Source organism: Microtus ochrogaster, linkage group LG3 (genome assembly GCF_000317375.1).
Source record: "Microtus ochrogaster isolate Prairie Vole_2 linkage group LG3, MicOch1.0, whole genome shotgun sequence".
Taxonomy (NCBI): Eukaryota; Metazoa; Chordata; class Mammalia; order Rodentia; family Cricetidae; genus Microtus; species Microtus ochrogaster.
The window spans coordinates 24,788,247-24,809,828 of record NC_022029.1 but is presented as its reverse complement, the minus strand read 5'-3'; the positions used below and the strand labels follow the sequence as shown (position 1 = coordinate 24,809,828).

Below are 21,582 nucleotides of genomic sequence, written 5' to 3'. Positions count from 1 at the left end.
CTCGAACTCACAGAGATCCACCTGCCTCTGCCTCCCGAGTGCTGGGATTAAAGGCGTGCGCCACCACCGCCCGGCTGCTTTTTTTTTGAGATGGAGGTCTCACACGTGGCTTGAGAGATGGCTCAGTGGTTAAGAGCACTGGCTGTTCTACTGGAGGTCCTGAGTTCAATTCCCAGGAATCACATGAGATCTGGTGTCCTCTTTTGACCTGCAGGTATGCATGCAGACAGAACACTGTATACGTGATAGATATACATAAATAAATAAATCTTAAAAAAAATAAGAGCCAGGCTCTCACTCTGTAGCCTTGGCTGTTCTGGAACTAACTCTGAAGACCAGGTTGACCTTGAGCTCACAGAGATCCGTCCAGCCTCTGCCTCACAAATGCTGGGGATTAAAGGCGTGCGCCACCGCACCCTGGGTCTCACTTCCATTCTATTCCAATAAATATGGTCTCCAAAGAAGAGCCAAGTGGCCCTTTATAAAGCCACGCCCCTAGCTGGGCGGTGGTGGTGCACATCTTTAATGCCCGCACTTGGGAGGCAGAGGCAAGCGGCGGATCTCTGTGAGTTCGAGACCAGCCTGGTCTATAAGAGCTAGCTAGTTCCAGGACAGGCTCCAAAGCTACAGAGAAACCCTGTCTCAAAAAACAAACAAACAAAAAATAAAGCCACGTCCTGATCAAAAGTCTCCTTGTTTTGAGGAACCCTCAGAGGTTTCACAGCAACACTAGATCTGAGTCTTCACTCTGTTCAGGGCTTTTTCCTCCTTTATGTTCAACAGGCCAGGCAGCTTCTCCCCAAGCTCCATCAAGAGGCTGCAACTCTTGATGCTTCACCAGGGAGGCTATTCCTGACCCCTGTCTCTAGATAGCAGCACCTGCATGCCTGGGCCATCTTGTCCTGCCCCTGATCCCTGGGGAAGATCGCTCTCCTCGGCTCCTTCTGGTTTTATCTGTCCACCCTTTTGTCTCTTTTAAAAAAGGTTTATTTATTTTTGTATGTGTGCATACCTGCATGTGTATAGGCACACTAGGTGTGTACAGTGCTCACAGAAGTTGAAGAGGGCATTGGGTCGCACTGGAACCAGGGTTACAGGTGGTTGTGCACCACCATGGGGATCCTGAGAACTAAACCCAGACCCTCTGTAAGTGCAGCAAATATTCTTAAACACTGAACCATCTCTCCTGGCCCTGACTGTCTTCTTTGACTGGAAAGGAACTTTAGTTCTTTCTACACCCTAGCACCTGGAATTGTGCCTGGCAGAAGGTAGGCACCTGGAAATATTGCTGAGTGGTTGGCTGACCCAGGGGATAGGTGCCAGGAAGCACCAGGGGCCTTCTGGGATGAATAATTGTGTGGTTATTGCTATAATTACTATTGTGTGGTTCTGATGCTCCAAGGGGAACCCCTTACCTCAGCTTCCAGGCCCAGCTTCCCTTCTTGCTTTTTATATATCTTTCTTTCTTTCTTCCTCCTCCTCCTCTTCTTATTTTCCTCCTTCTCCTTCTCCTTCTTCTTCTTCTTTTTAGGCTTTTCAAGACAGGGTTTCTCTGTAGCTTTGGAGCCTGTCCTGGAACTAGCTCTTGTAGACCTGGCTGGCCTCGAACTCACAGATCCGCCTGTCTCTGCCTACTGAGTGCTGGGATTAAAGGCATGAGCCACCACTGCCCAGCTCTCCCTTTCTTCTTGCCACTACTGTTGGCCTTTCTTATTCTCTTTCTTCTCTGCTTTCGAGCCATCCAGTGTGGACCCCTCTTTGCATAGGGCTATCCCCTCTTAGACACGCTCCAAGCTCTGCAGGACAGTCACGTCTTACATAGGAGCCTTTGCCGTCTTTGGGCCCCAATCTCTGCCATTAGGATGAGATGAGCCTCTTGGGCAGGCCTTGTGCTCAGTGACTTGTTCTGAGGAAGGCTGGACAGTGCGAGTGACCTTTAGCAAAGGCTTTGGGAAAGAGTTCTGGGCACACGTGGTGCCCTAGCTGCCGGGAAACTTCTGAGGCTCTCAGTGGAGGTTGGTAATTGGTATGTAAGCGAGCCAGCGAGAGAGGGGAGTGTACGCAGGGGCCCGCTGTTTGCAAAGCGCTGTCTGTGTCAGATCCTGTCACTGTTTATGCTTTCCTTCTTCCAGGAGTCAGTGTCCTGCCCGCGCTCATGATGACGAGGGACCTGGCTCTTGCAGGCATGCTGATTAGCCTGGCTTTCCTGTCATTGCCGCCATCTGGATGTCCTCAGCAGACCACAGAGGACGCCTGCTCTGTGCAGATTCTTGTCCCCGGCCTCAAAGGTAATGGTTCTTCTGCTGCTCTGGTGTTGCGCTGGTCACTCCTCCGGGTGTCTCAGTCTCCTGCATGGCCTGGTACTTCAGCACAAACTCACAGAGTATGGCTCTGTTCCAGCGGCATCCTGGGAAATCTGCCCATCTGTTGAGTTTGGGATTTCCTGACAATAAGACCAAGGTTCCATAACATTTAAACCTTTTCTCACCAAGGAATTGCGGATTTCTCATCAGTGATGTGTATACAACACAGACTGCTCTTCAGGAGCCTTGTGTGAAGGTCTGGCTCATTTGATCTTCTCCAGCATGAGCCAGAGGACTGAGGTCAGCCAGCCTCTTTCCTGCTATATGATGCTACAGTGTTTACATGCCGTGCCCTGCAGAGACAAAGTCTGCTTGCAGGCACATTTGCAGATAGATCAATAGTCCAGGGATGCCTGTGGTTTTTCTCCAATCCACAATGAGTCTATCAAACTAGTCCATGTTCTGCATGAAAATGACAGACACATGCCTTCATAGTTGGGTCAGATATTATCAAAGCATGACCTGGATGAAAACTTTATGTTCACAGATTGAGATCTGACTCAAGAGGGCACAACTGGTAAATTATTTTTACAAGTGAAGAGAAAGCAGTGCTATCGACAGTGGAAAATGAGATGGCAGTTGAAATGTCAACCTGTTCTGATAGAAAGATGGCTCATCAGAACTCCTCAGGGGTGGGGGAAGAGGGCCACATAACTGGGCCCTCTGTGGTTTGCTCATCACCCTAGGTAACTGGTCCCCCCCCCCACTGAGTTTTGAGCAGTGCTAGGAACATCTTTGATCTTGACAGTCACTCAGGGTTGTACTCCAAGGCCTCCAGGAACAGCTAGACATAGAGTCAAGCTTCCAGGGAAGGTCTCCATTGACTTGGGGTGTGGTCCTTTAGAGGCAGAGCTCAAAAATATATTTGAGACAAACGGTCTCACTATGAAATTCTGGCTAGGTGGGAACTTCCTATGCAGAATATCCTGGATTAAACTCCCAGGACTCTGCCTGCCTCTGCCTCCTGAGTGCTGAGATCAAGGTGGGCACCATCACTGTAGACAGAGAGAGACTGCTTGTTGGTTTCCTGGCTACTCAGACCTGAATAATAACACAGAGACTATATTAATTACAACACTGTTGGGCCAACGACATTAGTGTATTCCTAACTAGCTCTTACATCGTAAATTAACCCATTTCTATTAATCTGTGTATCACCACGAGGCTGTGGCCTACTGGTAAGGTTCTGGCTGGCGGCTGGCAGATTTCTCCTTCAGCAGCTACGTGGCATCTTCCTGACTCCACCTACTTTCTCTCTATATCTCTGTTTGGATTTCCTGCCTGCTTTACTCTACTAAGCCATTGGCCGGAACAGCTTCTTTAATAACCAATGGTAGCAAACGGAGGGGAATCCCACACCACATCACATTGAGCATAAACAAATTTTTTTTTTTATAACAAAGTAGGTTCAGGACATGATGTAATCATTGACAGAGCTGAGGAACTGCATGTGGGGGCTTCAGAGCCTGGGCATCAAGGTGATTTTGGGGGGATGAGCAGTGGGAAGCTCAGAGGTCTTGTCCCCTTTCTCCCACTGTGGGTGAACTGGGAAGATTATTCATGAGAATGACATTTAAATGAAGAGGCTTTTCTGATTGTTTGAGAGATATAAAGATCCTTCATTCAGGTCCTGTGCATGTGTATGTGTGTGTATACATGTGCGTGTGTGTGTGTGTACAAATATGTGCTGTACTTGCATGTGGAGGCCAGAGGCCAACCTTTGGCATTATTCCGGGAGATAACAACTTTTAATTTTGAGATAGGGTCTTTCATTGACCTGGTGTTTACCAATTAATCTAGTCTGGCTAGCCAGGGAGCCCAGGGGATCCTCTTGACTCTGTCTACCCAGCACTGGGATTACATGTGTGTGCTACTACGCTGGCTTTTTATTTATTTATTTATTTTTTAAAGATTTATTTATTTATTATATATACAATGTTCTGCCTGCATGTGTCCCCTGCAGGCCAGAAGTTGGCACCAGATCTTATTACAGGTGGTTGTGAGCCACCATGTGGTTGCTGAGAATTGAACTCAGGACCTCTGGAAGAACAATCAGTGCTCTTAACTGCTGAGCCATCTCTCCAGCCCCATACGCTGGCTTTTATATGGAGTTTGTGGGTCAACTCCAGTCCTGTGTTTGCTGTGGCAAGCCCATTACCAATAGCCCCAAGCACTGTGTTTTAAAATGTTTTCATTAGTTCATTCTATCTCATTCCTATTATAGTATGTCAAGTGCTGTTCCAGGGTCTCATGGTGAGTTGGGATCAATATGAACAGTTTTTCCATAAAATTACACACACACACACACACACACACACACACACACACACACACACGATGCAAAGGGAGGCCATGTGGAAGCTGTGTGCTGGCCTTAGGGTCCTTCTTGTCTTCTTTTGAAAGGGGAGGGACCATCAGATAAATAACAATGCAGTGGACGATGGTCTGGTTCTCTCAACTTTAACCCGGATCCAGGTTCTGATGCCCAAAGAAACTGTGGTCAAGCTCGGAGCCAGCACCTGTCTCGTCACTCAGCCACCACAGCCCATGTCTTCGCTAATGCATACCCACCAGCCTAGAACAAGTGAGAGCCACGGTAAACTCTTGGCGCTTTCTAGCAAACACCTAGAAGAGGTGTAAGGTGTGCTCTTGGTCACCTCACCTCACCGTGAGTACGGACAGTGTACCTGCTGTGGTGGAGGCCTCCCTTCCTCCAGGTGCTCTGGGAGAAATTTCCACCCCAGGAAGAGCCTTGGTAACCGCTTACTGCGACACACACGGTGGTGCGAGCTAAGAAACGTGACCCCACCCTTGCCCGTCTTCCGTGGGCTTCTGCAGCGGTGGGCTTCGCTGTTGCTCCTCTGTGGGTGATCGTGTTGGCCCCTGTGGTCCAACCCTTCAGCCTAGCCCTGGCAGGCTTGTCTGGAGAGCTTTTGATTCCTTTCAGCCTGTGTGTTTTTGCCGAGCCGCTCCGGCTGGTTGTATCCGGCTCGCTGCGCAGCTTCAGCTTGAAAGCCGCTTCAGCGGGGACCCGTCCGATCTGACATATTCTGTGCCACATTTGCTGAAGTGACTGCCTCGTTCTGTCCTGTACCCTGTGTGGCTAATGAGAATTCTCATGTCAATCTGACTTAAAAATATTTTCCCTCCTGGATAGCTCGCAGAATGTTCTCTTTGTTGTTGACGTTCGTTTGGCAGTGTCGCTGACACGTCTTTCCTATTTGGCCCTGATTTTTCCCGTGTGGTTCTCCGCAGGCTTTTATTGTGTTCTTGCTTTCATGCACTCAGCCTTGCCCCCAGTACTGGAAAGTGTATCTGGCAGCTCTTTACAGACTCTCAGGCGTTACCCGTCATTCTCTTCCTCCCTCTGTCTCTCTGGAATTCTTGGGAGATGGGTTTGGGCATTTGTGAGTTGTTTTTTTTTTTTTTTTCCTCTTCCATTTCAACTTGATAGCTTCAAAACAAAGCCATCAAAGCTTCACATTTGAGTGTTCCTTAGTGAACAGAAGCCCTGGTCCTAGTGTTTTGTCTCAGGGGAAGTGAGTGAGCTTTCTTCCGGCCATTGCTTTCCAGCTGTGAGGGTACATTTCACGCAGAAGGTCCCCAGTGGGCTTGCTGTCACACTCGCTCTCACACACAACCATGCCTCCTGTCTCTTTCTTTTTCCTTTTTTTTTTTTCCATGACAGAGTTTCACTATGTAGCCTTGGATAGCCTGGAATTCACATCCAGGATGTGTAGCCCGAGAAGCAGAGACACGTGGACCTCTGGAGGTTTGAGGCCAGGCTGGAGAATAGGTCCCCCGGTTCCCTGAGACTCAGCTCCTATTCGCACACTTATGTGCTCATCCTGTTAGCTACCCCGACTGCTTATTTATACCTCTGTCTCTTGTACCTGGCCACCGAACCCCAGAACATGCAGGGCACACTTTACTGGTTCCAGGAAGCGCACAGGGGAGGCCATCATGAACATTTCATTTGTCATGTTATGAGGACAAGGAGATGATCAGTGGACACCCCAGTCTCTTTTCATGAGGCATGTCACCAGGCCACATGACGTTCCTCTGGGGGTTACCTAGAAGTGACCATACTTCTCCTTACTTCTCTTTATTGTTGGGGTGGTATGGGGAGCCTTATGGTGGGAAGATGGATTGGGAACCAATCCAGAAGGGACAGTGGAAGGAGAGAAAGATCTGTTCCCTGAAAAACTAAGCAGTGTCAGGAAAGCACATCCTGAGCTTAGACACAGACATCCATCCAGAGCTCGCCCAAGTGATGCTGCTTGCGGTTTGGAGTACAGTGGGCAAGGAGTAGGGTCAGAGTGGCTGTACCATGTGTGAGTCTTTCTAATTCTTCTGCATGGGTGCATAACATCATAGCCCTGTTCTAGCCAGACAGTGCCTAAACAAATATGCCTTCTTCCACAGGGGATGCAGGAGAAAAGGGAGACAAAGGAGCCCCAGGACGGCCAGGAAGAGTCGGCCCTATGGGAGAAAAAGGTACTCATGATTCTAGCCTCCGTGGGGAAAAGGAGGGTGGGAGGTGGAGGGGACCAAGCTCTCCTGAGATAGAGTTTAAGGACAGCGGTGTCTCTCTGGGAACTGCCAAGGTTCAGGATCACGCATAAACATATATGAGAGTGGCGTGATGGAGGAGCAGGGCCCAGGAAAAGCTGACCCATCCGCTGCGTGGAAGTAGCTGAGTGGAAATGGTTTCTACTTTAATAAAACAACGTGATTCTGTCTGGGGGAGGCTGATGAGACTCAACTGCATATCAAAGGAGCTAGAACACGCATGTGAAGAAACCAGAACACACGCACAGGGATAAGAACACGCATGGATAGGAATGGGAGTACCCATGTAAAGAACCAGGCTGTGAGTACTGGGTAATCACAGGACACACAAAAGAGAGGCTGTCCAAGGGAAGAGGCCAGGGGATGCTCCAGTTTACATACTTGGAATGGAATTTGAACATACATGAGAAAAGAGGTGATCACACATGTAAGGCGCGCAATGTGTGTGACTGCCATCTACAGGGTGGCATCATCTTTACTATTTTGTATGTTAATCTTTTTTTTTTTTTTTGGTTTTTTGAGACAGGGTTTCTCTGTAGCTTTGGGGTCTGTCCTGGAACTCACTCTTGTAGACCAGGCTGGCCTTGAACTTATAGAGATCTGCCTGCCTCTGCCTCCCAAGTGCTGGGATTAAAGGTGTGTGCCATCACTGCCCAGCTTAAAATGTTTTATTATTTTTTCAAAATTATGTGTGTATGCCTGTGTGTGGGTTTGTGCATGTGAGCGCGGTGTCTGTGCAGATCAGAAGGGAGCACTGAAAACCCTGGAGTGGGAGTTACCTGCGATGGCTACTGGGCCCTCCTGAAGAGCAGAGCTGGTCTACATAGCGGGAGACTCGTTCTCTTAAAAGTTTATTTCTAGTATTTTAATTGTGTGTGCATGTGTGTGTATGTGCATTTGTGTGCACGTGTGTGTGCATACACGCGTGTGTGCATGTGTGTGTATGTGCATTTGTGTGCACATGTGTGTGCATGCACGCGTGTGTGTGCATGTGTGTATGTGTTGGTATGCGCACATGCCTGTGAGTTCCCACAGAGGTCAGAGGTGTCAGATTTCCCTGTGCTGTCTCGTGTGGTGCTGGGAATCCAGTTCAGGGAGAACGGTCCATGCTTGTAACCACTAAGCCAACTCTCCAGCCTCAAAGTTTTGTTGGTTTTTAATATCTTTTCTGAGACAGGGTCTCACTATGTACCCTGGAAATTGTTATGCAGACCAGGTTACTTTGAACTCAAGAGATCTGCCTGCTTCTGCCTACTTTACAGTCTTTATTGTTATTAAAAACTATATAGAAAACCATTTTCAATCCAGTCATTATGGGGTGTGCTTTTAATCCCAGCACTCTGGATGAAAGGGCAGATGGATCTCTATGCATTTCAGGCCATCCTGGTCTACATAGCTGGAGACCCTGTCTTAAAAAACGAAACAAGCTGGTTGTAGTGGCACATGCTGGTAGGATTTGCTGAAGGATGCAGAGACAGGAGGATCATGAGTCTGAGGCTAGGCTGGGCTTCACATTTCTGGTTGGTGATTGAGCACACTTTTAATTTGTGCACTGAGGAGGCAGAAGCAGTCAGATCTCTGAGTTCAAGGTCAGCCTGTTCTACAGAGTGCGTTCTAGGACAGCCAGGGATACACAGAGAAACCCTGTTTCAAAAACAAAAACAAAAACAACAACAACAACAACAACAAAAAAACAACTCAAACCAAACCAAAAACTCAACAAACATACAAAAAAGAAAAAGGAGAGCATTCTTAACAACCCGTGAGGATATGTACTAGTCAGCACCACATCTGATCTTGTAACTCTGGAAAAGCTTCTGTTTAAAAAAAAAAAACTATTGAAATAACACATTGACAGCTTTTTGAAGAGTGACTTACAGACACTTCCTGGTCTAGTGCATGGGTTTTGAGTTTGCATACTGTGAGACCTTGTCGGATGGGACTGGACCATCCCACTCCTCCATCAACCCCAGGCACTGACTTTTACTTCTTATTTTTTTTCCTGTTACTCATAGAAATTAATGACGAATGGAATATTATCTCAGATCAGTGATCAAAATGAGCAATGACATTTGCAGCAAAGGTCCAAGCTCATCTCTGTGGCTCTTGATAACTTTTAATCCATTTTTTTTTGCAGAGAGGTCTTAGGAATTTATGATGCATCGCATCCCATTTGTGCAGACACTTGCAGAGGATGTGCTTATTCTGCACTTTGCTTCTTTCACTTAACAGCGTATCTTGGAGAGCCTTCCATGAGAAAATGCAATGGCCTCCTCTATTTATTCATTATTTATATTCAGTGATTGGTGTGCTCAAGTGTACGTTTATCGTGACTTAGCTCAGGCTCACATTTTCCTGGGTATTTGCTGCCATGAATAATGTGTGTGTGTGTGTGTGTGTGTGTATAGCTTCAAAGTTTACTCTGATGGGTGGGATTGCTCATCAAGATGTCCATGCATTTGCAGTTTTGGGTGGGTGTGTCACGCCTTTAATCCTAGCACTCCAAAAGCAGAGGCACTAGGGTCAGGAAGGACTGTGAGGTTGGTCTGTACAACAACACCCCTTCTCCAAAACCATGCCCATCTCAGATTTATTTCTGTTAGTTAATAAAGAATATGTGAAGACTGCCTTAAGGTGTGTTCAAGCTTGTTGTCCAGATTCACCCTCCATTGTCCACGACAAGCCCTGTGAGCTACACTTGTCTCAGGAGTGGCAGAGGCCAGGTGTGGAGGCGCATGCCTTAATGCGCTGAGGCAGATGTCTGTGAGTTTGAGAACAGTCAGGGCTATATAGTGAAACCCTGACTTAAAAAGAAAAAAAAATGTGGGCTTCCCAGGAATCTGGTTCAGATCAGGGAGAGGGTGGGGTGGGATGGGGGTGGCTCCCAGTCACAGGTCCTGTGTGACTCATGGCTAGCACTTGCAGGGGCAGCTAGGTGGGTGGGATGTCTGATGAGCTATCAGAGTACCGTAGAGATATCCTAGGCTACAGCTATCCATCCTCGTGGAGAACATAACTCCAAGCCCTGTAGACTCTGGCCTCAGAGCATCTATAGCTGGGTTTGACCTTCAGCTTATGCCAATATCTTTTATATTCAGTGTAGCCGTGACGTGTGAGTGTTCTAGCATCCTCATCAGGGCCTTCTGTTCTTCCCGAACATTCTTCTATGATCCCTTTCTCTCTGTCACTTGTGGACGCTTTCCTTAGCTAAGCTGAAATGGATTCTCACTATGTCTGACTGGGCACTGTTCCGAAAGCCCCGAGCCTCTCCTCTGTCATCTGGTGCCTCTCTTCTCTGCACATCTTAAATACACTCAGCTGCCAAGCAGCAAATCAGGTAAGCAAGGACCAAGTCCCAGGCCTTGCTGCTCCCCATCTTCAGGCTGGCCGACTTCCAGGCCCACTCCGGAGTGTGAGCTGCCCTCCCCAGCAGACTGTGAGCTTTACAGATGTCTGAGCGTGGTGTGTGCTGTGGGCAGGCCCTCCTGGGGCCTCTAGCTCCATCTGTTGGCAATGGCTCAGCTCTTCTCTGTTGTCTGCTGGAGGCCAGAGCAATCTCTCTCTAAGGTGTGGGTGTAATACCTGGGCTTTCCTATGCTTTGAGAATTCTTTTCAGGGATTAAGATTCCTGGCATTTTGCTCCTCTAGTACCTGAAAGTTGGGCCCAGGATTGTGTCTCTGCCCCAGTGTCCCCTTCAAGAGGCCACATATAATCCCTAGCCCACGAGTGCCTTCCCTGCTTGGTGCCATCCTCACGTCTGTTGGTGTGTGAGTACTGTATTCTGACTCACTAGGGAATGTGATTCTCCTTTTGTTCTTTCTCCACATCTATTGTTCTCCTGCTGTGCCCAAAGTATAGTAAATGTGATCATGCATTCCCACACTCCAGAACTCAGGAGGCTGATGCAGGAGAGTGGTGAGTTTGAGGCCAGCCGGGGCTACAGAGTGAGCAACTATTTCAAAAACAAAACCAAACCAACAAAACCCAAACCAAAACCCTTGAAAATGAAGCCAAAACCTAATACATGGCATTTCCACCAAAGCAGCATCTTCTAGACAGATATAACAATGACAGTAATGTGCCCGAGATGACATGGAGGGGTGCCCTGACCAGAGAAGAACAGGTGCAAAGAGGCTTAATGAAGAAGCACACCACAGAAGACAGATGCAGGGCCTGAATTCTGAAAGAGAGGGTGTGTGTGTGTGTGAGAGAGAGACAGAGAGACAGACATGCATGCGCGCACGCACGTGTACACACACACACACACACACACACACACACACACACACACACACACACCCTGAGAAGGGGTTCTTTTTAAGGGTTAAGGGGAGCTACATGATTTGACTTCTGTCCAAGTGTGGGTTTAAGCTGGCCCCTCACTATCTTGTTTATGTTACAGCATGAGTCATTGTTCCTGATTGGAGCCAGGTGGGGTAAGGTGCACAGGCGATGTCACAGGCCACTGGGACTGGGTTCCAAGTAGTTGGGGTCTCATTGTCAATGTGGGATTTTCTGTTTTTTTTTTTGTTTTTTTTTTTTTTTTGTTTTTTTGGTTTTTAGAGACAGGGTTTTTCTGTGGTTTTGGAGCCTGTCCTGGAACTAGCTCTTGTAGACCAGGCTGGTCTTGAACTCACAAAGATCCGCCTGCCTCTGCCTCCCAAGTGCTGGGATTAAAGGCGTGCACCACCACCGCCTGGCTAATGTGGGATTTTCTGATTCTCTGTTTTGAGGCATGGTCTCACATAGCACAGGCTGCCCTTGAACTTGCTATGCAGCCGAGAATGACTTAGAAACCCTCCTCCTGACTCAGCCTCCTGGGTGCTGGGGTTGGGATGCAGGTGAGCACCAGCAGGTGTACTGGCTACTCTTCCTGTTGTGATAGGTTACCCTGACCAAAGCGACTCTAGGAAGGATTGGTTTGTCCCACGGTTTGAGATGAAAGCCTGCCATCTCTCATACTGGCAGATCTCAAAGCCACCTTTTAGATAGCCCAGTGCCACAGACATAGAGCCTGATGTCATAAAAATAAAATCTACTGGGGACCCCAGGTGCAGCATCCGTGGCTTAGGAGGTGGATCTGCTGGCGATGGGCACCTTCAAAGGGTGCTGTGTCAGGTGCTCGGGGTGCCATGGTTGAGCAGCACCCCATAACCATTTCTTTTTGGACTTGACACTCCTCCAGCACGCGGGCAATGGGGACGGAACTACACTGCCTCCAGTCTTGTGTCTCTGGGGCTTAGCCTGATGCTGGTAGCCTGTGAGCTTTCCATTAGTTGCTTGAAATAGATCTCGAGATGTAATATCTTTAAATATCTTTGAATTTCCTGGGTGATCTCAACTTGGCTGAGCTCCCTGTCTGTGTACTTCACTCTCCCCCAGGTGAGCGACCTGCCCTTCCTGAGTGTGGGGGAGGTTTGCAAGTAAAAATGGCCAAGTTCCCATGCTGGGCTGCGGTCTCTATGGAGTGGGACGGCATTTGGCAGGCTGTAAAAGCATTGCCACCCATCCCACCCTACCCAGTTCTCTGGAAGGCCCCGAGGTTGACAGGCCGAGGTGCTGCTGCAGCAGACTGTTTCTCAGGGTAACGGGCTTCCCACCCTGGGTCTGGACAGTTCAGCTTCCACCAGATGTAACTTGTGCCCACCTGGACAGCTCTGGAGGAAGTGGCTGACCTGCAGAGTAAGCAGCACCCTGCCAGGGAGAGAGAAGCAAGCGCCTGCTGGTGAATTGCCTTCACTGAAACAAAGCCAGGCAGAATGGAGCCAGCAGAATGGCCCGCTGTCATCTGCTGTTCATTGAGACAAAAACAGTATCTACATTTCTGGGTTATGTGTGTGCTGCGTGGCTCTACTGTGTGTGCTCTACTGATGTGACCTGATACGTGTGTGCTGTCCCAGATTTTTCCGTCTGGTCCCCAGACTTAAACTGCCTTATTCCCGCCATAGATGCTGGGGCCCCTCCTGGCACAGACGGTGGAGGGCAGCTGCACCGGCGCTGGGCTGTCACGAGCTGCAATGCGCATGCCATCCTTCACAGAAATCGCTGAGGAGGCTGAATTACAAGTGCCCCCTTTGCCCCATCTCCACTTCAAAGGGCTCTGATATCTTCATTAAAATTAATATGAGTCACGCACCTGCTGTGAGCTGCCCACCTGCTCCACTCCTCCTGCGTGTCTGGAGAACAAATGGGGACCACCCCACTTCTCGTTAGAGTAATGGGCTGTGAGGACGGCGGGTCACAATGGCTCCCAGCATTTGGAGTGCCTCGTTCCTGCTTCTCCACTTAAAGGCACAGGCTCTAAATGAGTCTCAGCACCACTTTGCTCATGTGCACACCGCATAAAGCCTACTATCCCATGATAGATCTGGAAGACCTTCCTGAAGTGGGAAGGAAGGAAGCACAAGTTTTGTTTTTTTCTTTTTGCTAGAATCTGCAGTGCAACCATGCCAACGCTCTGCCCGTGGAGCTGAAACAAGTCTGTAACCAAGAAGGGAGGATGAGCAGACAGTCTTGATGTCTCAGTGATATTCATCCTTTCTTTCTCCTCAATACATCTAAACAATAGGCTATTCCTAGCAGCAGCAGCCCATCCCGTGTGCAGCTCTTAGGGTAGAGGGCCAGATAACAAGAGGTCTCCCCTGGTGCTTTGCCTAAGCTGGGTTCTAAATCAACTCTATGCTAACTAACTTTACCACCCTGGCATGTTTATCCATATGTGCTTGCACACATGTATAGCATGCATGCTCACATACATGTGTGTGTATTTATGTGTACATGTATATGCTTATATTTGTAGCTATGCATGCACACACATAAAAACGTGTGTAAATTACCATTTGTATGCTTGTATAAGTATGTGCATATAAAGTATCATGTGTTTTTGTGTCCACATATGTGCATATGTGTGTATATGTACAAATACTCTATGTAAATGTGCTCACATGTATTTGTGTGCTTGTATGGTATATGGTACACATGTATCTTTGTATGTGCATATATGCATGTGCATGAATTCACATTATGTATTTTATATATGTGCACACACATATTTGCACATACATATGTGAATATAGATTTGTAATTGTGTATATGTATATAGGCATAATTACATGTATGTGTGATTGTGAAGCATCTGGGTGTATTTGTACACTCATGCTTATGTGTGGTGCATATGTATATACTATGTCTGCATATGTGGATATGTGTGTTGTAGTTAGTTTTGTTTCCCTTGGTGTGATAAAACTTTTGGCCAACAGTAGCTTGGCGAAGAGGGTTTCTTTCCTCATACAGGTTATAGTCTATCACTGAGGCAGTTGGGCGGAAACTCAAAGCAGGAACCTGTAGGCAGGGACTGTGGAGGAATTTTGTATGCTGGCTGGCTCTCCCACTCCTTCCCAGCCTCATGCTTAGCTGGCTTTCTTATATAGCCCAGGACCTTATATAGCCTGTGGATAGCTCTGCCCATGGGAGCCTGGGCCCCTATGCACTAATTAACAATCAAGACAGTTCCACAGACATGTGCACAGGCTGGTCTGATCATTCCTGCCAGATGGCTCTAGGCTGTGTCAAACTGATTCAGTGAAGTAGGGAAGTAAGACAGTGTGTCCATGCCTGTGTGTCTGTAGTATATGCATACCATGTATGTATGTGTGTGTTCATGTGTATGTGCACACGTGTCTAATATGCATGTGTGTGTGCCATGCATATGTATGTTCATGTTGCTCAGCTCCAGACCTGACCCTGGGTTCTGCTCACAGCCACTGCTCTCTTTCTGCTGGGTCAGAGCAGGCCTGTAGCATCAGAGCTGTCCGTGGGGAGGCAATGGCTCTGTCTAGCTAGCCCAGCCTGTCCCCACAAAGGCCTTCTTGTGAGTGTGCCCAGTCTTCACATGTCTGAGGTACTATGGATTGGGGCCTCAGGGTCAGGTTGAAGGTTTGGGGTGAAAGGGAATGGGGTGGTAGACAGTAGAGGGAGAGCTGTCTGTCTGCTGCCCTGACTCCCACTGGCCAATGACCCGCACCCACAGTGGTCACAGCAGGACCCCGGGAGGCCATTGCTTGCCCTCCTAGAGGCCTGAAAACCTTTAGTGAACCAGTGAGGAGTGGGCACGGGGCACCCTGTGGGGACCAGCAGAGGTGAAATCTCAAATAAGGCCTCTGTCCTACAGAGCCTGGATGTGGACTCAGGTGGCATTGGTCTTGTTTTTTTTTGTTTTTTTTTTTTGTTTTTCGAGACAGGGTTTCTCTGTGGCTTTTGGAGCCTGTCCTGGATCTAGCTCTGTAGACCAGGCTGGTCTCGAACTCACAGAGATCCGCCTGCCTCTGCCTCCTGAGTGCTGGGATTAAAGGTGTGCGCCACCACCACCCGGCCATTGGTCTTGGAGGAATCTGCTTTTTTGGCACCTGTCCATGCCCCGTGCATGGCTCTCTGGCTTCCTGACCCAGTGACCTGGGGTTCTGGGGACATTTAGGACATCATTTGCTGGAGAGAAAGTAGAGGTTAAAAATGATTACAACCTGCCCAACTGTGGTAAACGTGAAGCCAGATGTGGTGGCTCACATCTTCAATCCCAGCTCTTGGGAGGCAGAGGCAGGTGGATCTCTGTGAACTCAAGGCCAGCCAGATCTACTTACTGAGTTCTAAGCCAGACAGAACTCTTGGGAACAGAGCCCTGGAATTTGGGTCTGGGTCTGTCTACGCGTAGTTTACGCTTGGAATTGCTGGACAGCTGTGTTCACTGTGTGGCCTGTGGAACTTCACTGGTTGGTTGTGTGGCTTATGGAAGTTGCCTCCCTTCTGGGCCTTGCTTCTCTGTGAGTGCAGAAGACAGCTAGGTCAGTCAGCTTGTGCTAGCATCGTGAGCCACCAGTTAGGACTTGACTTGTTTCTTTCAACCCTGGAGGCTGGAAGACCAAGGTGCAGGTTGGGCAGGGATGTTTTCTCCATGTCTTGCAGACAAATGCCCTTTTCCTGTATCCTCACGTGGCCTGTACTCTGTGCATACCTGATATCTTCTCTTATAAGGCCACTGGTGCTGTTGGATCATGGACTGACATATGACCTATGACGTCAGAGAGCATCCATGGCTCACTCGAGCACAGACTTTTTAGATGGATTGTTCAGCTCATCCAAAGAAGGAAATGATGGGCTGGGGCTGGGGCTCTGTTGCAAAGTGCTTACCATGCAAGCATGAGGACCTGAATTCCAACCCCCAGCACCTGTGTGAAAAAGTCAGGCACAGTGGCGCATACATGTAACCCCAGCGCTGAGAAAGCAGAGCCAGCCTAGCCAAACTGGCAGGTTTCAGGTCAGCGAGAGACCTTGTTTTAATAAACACCTGACCTTCGGCCTTCACATGCATGCATGCACAAATGAACACATATGTATGTACACACACATCACGGCAATGAGAATGAGGGGATGTTGCGCTCCATAGAGTCACATGAATGTACTGTCCTGGAAGAACGTGCTGGAAGTGTCTGCGTTTGTCTCTGAACGGTGTAGAAGGGAGCAGACCTGCGCCTCTCTGCAGGTTCTCCCTTGTTCTTGCTGCCTTCAAGTGATGGTGGACTCTAGACAGATCGAAAGAAGCGGGGGCCAAGCCAGTCCTAGCTGGCTTGGGTGCCCATCAATCACCTGGGACTATGTGAAAGCACAGGTGCACACTCCCCAGCCCCTGGGGCTGACCAAGTGTCTTGTCATGTTTCCAGACTCTCGAGTGCTTCGGCCTGTGAAATGAATGATGGTTGCTGGGGACACGTGTGTCCCACCTGCTGTGTGCCAGGTGCAATTCTGGGTGGTGCGCCTGCTTCTTCACATCCAACGAGGGGCACACTGCCAACCCTGCTTCATAGGGGAAAACCCAGCACAGGGACCGCTGAGCCAAGCTCCGGGCCTGTTTCGCTGACAAGAGCGCCCGGCTGCTCTGTTTGAAGTGGCGCAGAGCCACTGAGCAAGGCCGTCAGGCAGTGGGGAGGAAGGGGAGAAGACAGGCTGCTTTTAAGGGGTATTTCCTTTCAAAAGCCTTTACTGCAGGATGTCAGCCTCTTCTTGTTATTCTGAAAATGTATTATTTTCTGTGTATGAGTATTTTGCCTGCATATATATTTATATCCAGTGTTCCACTTTTGAACCTGGTTCCAGAAAAAGACACCAGATTCCTTGAAATGGAGGTTATAGATGTTTGTGAGCTGATATGTGGGTGCTGCGAACTGAACCCCAATCTCTTGAAATAGTAACCAGTTCTCTTAACCATTGAGTCATCTCTCTACCCTCCCATATTATATATTTTTTTTGAGACAGGGTCTCATTCCTGATCATTCTATAGCTCGGGCTGGCTTGAAACTCACTACATAGACCAGACTGGTCTCAAATACACAGGAATTTACCTGCTTCTGCCTTCCAGGTGCTGGAATTATCATTTGAGCCACCGCATCGAGCTTATATTTTTACTTTTTTGAGGCATGGTCTCATGTAGCCCAGGCTGGCCCTGAAACTACTATAGTCACGGATGACCTTAAAACTTCTGACCTTCTTCCCTGTACCTTCTCAGCGCTAGGATTACAAACGTGTGCTGCTGTGCCCAGTTGCACGCTGGGGACTGAAGCTGGAACTTTGTGCATGCCAGCAAGTGCTCTCCCAGCTAAGCGATTCCTCGGGCTCAGATTCCAGGTACAGAGGTGAAAGCAGAGGCTCAGGGAGTGTGGTGGTTTGAATCAGGCATGGCCCCCATGGACTCATGTGCCTGAATGCTTGGCACCTAGGGAGTGGTACCATTAGGAGATGTGGCCTTGTTGGAGAAGGAAGTGTGTCACTGTGGAGGCTGGCTTTGAGGTCATATAGGCTCAAGTGAGTGTTTTCGCTTCTGCTGCCCGTGGATCAAGACGTAGAACTCTCAACTCCTTCTCCAGAAACATGTCTGCCTGCATGCCACCATGCTCCCACCATGATGACAACGGGCTAAACCTCTGAAACTGTGAGACAACCCCAATTAAATATTTTCCTTTATATCATTGCTGTTGTCTAGGTGTTTCTTCATGGCAGTATAAAACCCTAGCTAAGGCAGAGAGATTAGTAAACTTACCCAGGGTTGCTGACTAACCCAAGTTACCCAGCTCCATAGGGTAGGGAGGATGCGCAGACTCAGCCCTTGTGGGGCTACTTCTCCTGCCTCCCCAAATCTTGGCACAACTTAAACCAGTGGCATCCATGTTTTGTGGGAACTTGATGGCACTGTCCAGCTCTCGGGGACCCAAGAGGCCCCCTAAAGGCTGCAAGCTGCTACTTACCCAGGCCAGCTGGTAGTGTTTACTTTCTAGAGCTTGAGACTCGGATTTTGCCTCCCATGTGCCCTTCACATCCTCTGCGTGGAGCTGCTGCTGTCTCCATTGGGTCTTGTTGTCCACACTTGCTCTCGGTTCCGGTGTACCCCGATGGCAGGGCTTGGCGCCCATGCTTCTCCAAGGACAGGAGCTGAGCGTGGTGCCAGCTGGTACCAAGAGCCAAGTGTCAGCAACAGCTTTGAGTGCCTTCTCTGTTGGGCTGTGAGAGTTAGGGCTGGGTTGAAGCCAAGTGTTCTCAAATCAGCCTCAGGTTGGGACTGATTTATGACAGCAGGACTCCTGCTGGACTCTCACTGCACGCCCTCAGCCAAGGGACCAAATTGGACAATGGACTGCTAATTGATTGTTCTGTTGAGGTGGGAATTTTGCAGGAAAGAAAACCCGCCCCGAGGCATTTGTGATGCAAATGCTTTCCCTCGGGGGACTTTTGAGCCTTTTTATCCTGTCTGCTGGTCACCTCAGGGACCTGATCTTCTGCCTTGTGTGGCTGGAAAGCTGAGAAGGCAGAGCTGTGGTGTGACTTTTCCTCTACCGTAGCTTTGACACAGCTAGACATTTCTTAAAAAGAAGCAGCCCCACAGTGGACAGGAGACCTAGATCCCTTGCTGGATCCTACACAGCCTACAACAGACTACACCCACACTCAGGAACCTCAGTCCTGCCTGCTTTGTGGTGGCAGGCCACTGGTACCCCAGGGTTTTGGGCATTTAGTTGGAGCTGGCCTTTCCAAGGTAAGATCTTTGGTTATTATTTTCTAGGACCCAGCTACCCAGCCTCTGTCCATATGGGAATGTGCCAAGCCTGGGTATTGGAATGACCCATCTGTCCATCTTCATATGAGAGAGCAGTGCATTGTTGTGCAGTGTGCCCAGCTGTCAGACAGACAAACTGAACCTTATGCCCCCCCCCCAGACACGCCATGTGAACTTGGACTGGGCAGGCATGTTCCCTGGTTGGCATGGGGAACAGTGGGCTTAGACTTCTGTATTGGGGGGTGGGAGCTGCTAAGCCCCCACCTCCACAGTGGGGCTTCAGTGGGTTGTTTTGACATGTCCAATCTGCGGCATCCAGGCTGCATGCAGCCAAAGACAGCTTCAATTACAGCTCAACACAAAATTACGAACTGACTTAAAACGTGAGCTATTTTTGCAATTCCTTTAAAATCTCAGTCGCACGGCCTAGCGTGAACCATGCAGATGTCAGGGGAACGTTACCGCTGCCAAAGACTGGAGAGGGTTGCTAAGGTTTCTCCTTCCTTCCCTGTTGCCTAACTCATTGATCAAGACGCTGCCTGCCACAGTCTCAATCCCTTTCCCTCTGAACACGGCCCCCGCCCTCCACAGGGCTTCATGGAGTTGCTGCCCAGCCTGTCCCACCTTTTCCTGGCTCCCTCTACTCCCTCTAGATGCCTTCTTTACTGATGTCAAGCCCTACTCTGTCCTCATTTTCCAACCACAGCCTTTATTCCTGTTTGTCTGCAGGATATTGGAGCCCAGTGCCCTCTGGGGCTTTCCCGGCTTTAGGATGACCTACTCTGCCCAAGGGTATCCAGACCACAAGCCTTGCCCTCACTTTACAACCCATCACTGAGTTGTCAACTCCCAGAAACCTGCCAATCAGGAGGCTTCTTTTCATTCTCCTGGGTGCTGTCTGGCTAGCCACCAGCTGGCCTCTGTGCCTGCCTTGCCCACTTCTCCTCCCGACGGCTCCCATTGTTCCCTCTCAAATGCCCCCCTCACCCTCCAGATGGGTCAGGACCCCTGACCTGGGCCACTTCAGTGCCTCGTTTCTCTCCTACAGCTCTGTTTCAGTGGCCGGATTGTCCTGTGTCCTCAGCTCACACCCTGCACCCTTCTGGGCTAGTGACTTGCTCTGCCTGCACAGATGTCACCCACCTGTCTCCCCCAGCATCAGGAAAGGAGAATGGCTCTCAAACCAGCAGATCATGGCTCTTGCCCTGCTCCTGCTGGACTTTCAGAATCCAGCCTGGTCAAGTCACTTAATCCCAGAACTACCGATGTGCAAGCTGACTGTTGATGGAAGACGTGAAGGAGAGCGTGTGCATGAGCGTGCTTTGTAAGCAAGCACTTTGTTCCCATCTCCTTTCCATGGACGGCGTGTTTTCTGATTAGCTAGCGCTCTCTCCTTCTGACTCTATCTGTTCTGCATTGAAGGAGCATCCACTCCAGCACTGGAGGCCCTTGGGAAGTGCTGTGCTGTGCTGTGAGGTGCTTCATGAGCACACAGGGGAACCCTCCCTCCTGCCTGTCTTGAGAGCTATCTACACTGAGTTTCTATTTGTCTCTGTAACCCTAGAGGCAATAGAAGACCAGAAGGTCATGGCATCTTGACCCCACATGAGCCTGTCCATGGCGAAGTTGGTGCCCAGGGCTTCTCTGTGCTCTCTTGCTCTTTGTGCTTTGCTGTCTCATCAGTGGGGATCCTAAAAGATCACCAGGAGCATCTCCAAGAGACTAAGGACACTCAGGGAAGGACACGGCATTGGGAAATGTCTCTGTCCTGACATGTTATGGGTCTGGAGAGGACAGCTGGTCACAGCTTTATTCCAGCGATCAGTGTTCTCTAGGGTAGTAAGCAAGACCATCGTCTTGCAGAAGGGTTGGCCTTGAGTGACTAGAGTGAGTACTTGCTGTTAGGAAGCACATCACAGGCACTGTGCTACTTCCATAAGGCATGCAGAGAGCATTCCGGGCTCTTCTCCCTGTGTCCTCCGTCTCCTGCAGAGCCACCTTCAAATGCAACCAGAGGGGATGCCCAGGGCTTTGCTGTTCCCAAGAGTATCTAGTTGTGTCTGTCTTCCAGAGTGACGCTTTTGGTTTGGGTGGTGTGAGAAGAAGCTGGGGTGACCCTGTGGAGCTAGGTTACAGGTCAGGGACCTGCCCCTCCTGACCCAGGCTCAGAGGAGAGCTGGCCTTGGCTGAGTGACTCAGGAGTGCTGGCCTGTTCTCCTCCCTTCTGCCATCTGTGTGACTCATAGCCTTCATTAGGAACAAATCCTTTAGGAGGAATAATCTTGGGACATTCACCTATGTATCCTTGGAGAGCTGTTCTTCATGCAGTCTCTTCCCATGTGCATGTGTGCACGTGTGTGGTAGTAAGGAAGGGGCGTGCCAGCTCACCTGTGCATATGTGATCCTGAGAACGGGTGTGTCAGCTCACCTGTGCATAGTGGTCCTGAGAAGGGCCGTGTCAGCTCAGCTGTGCACGTATGTGATCCTGAGGAGGGGGCGTGTTGGCTCACCTGTGCATACGTGATCCTGAGAAGGGGCGTGTCAGCTCA

At 49.3% G+C, this 21,582-nt stretch overlaps 1 protein-coding gene across 2 annotated transcripts in view; it reads left to right on the top strand.

Moving 5' to 3' along the window:
- The window catches only part of Colec11 (collectin subfamily member 11), a 32,145-nt gene that overhangs the window by 4,900 nt on the left and 5,663 nt on the right, over positions 1-21,582 (top strand). For both annotated transcript variants that reach the window (XM_005360646.2, XM_013351322.2), the window contains exons 2-3: positions 2,133-2,288; positions 6,789-6,860. In XM_005360646.2, coding sequence (XP_005360703.1) covers positions 2,156-2,288; positions 6,789-6,860 — 205 coding nt within the window. In that variant the 5' untranslated portion in view covers positions 2,133-2,155. The remainder of the gene's footprint in view (positions 1-2,132; positions 2,289-6,788; positions 6,861-21,582) is intronic.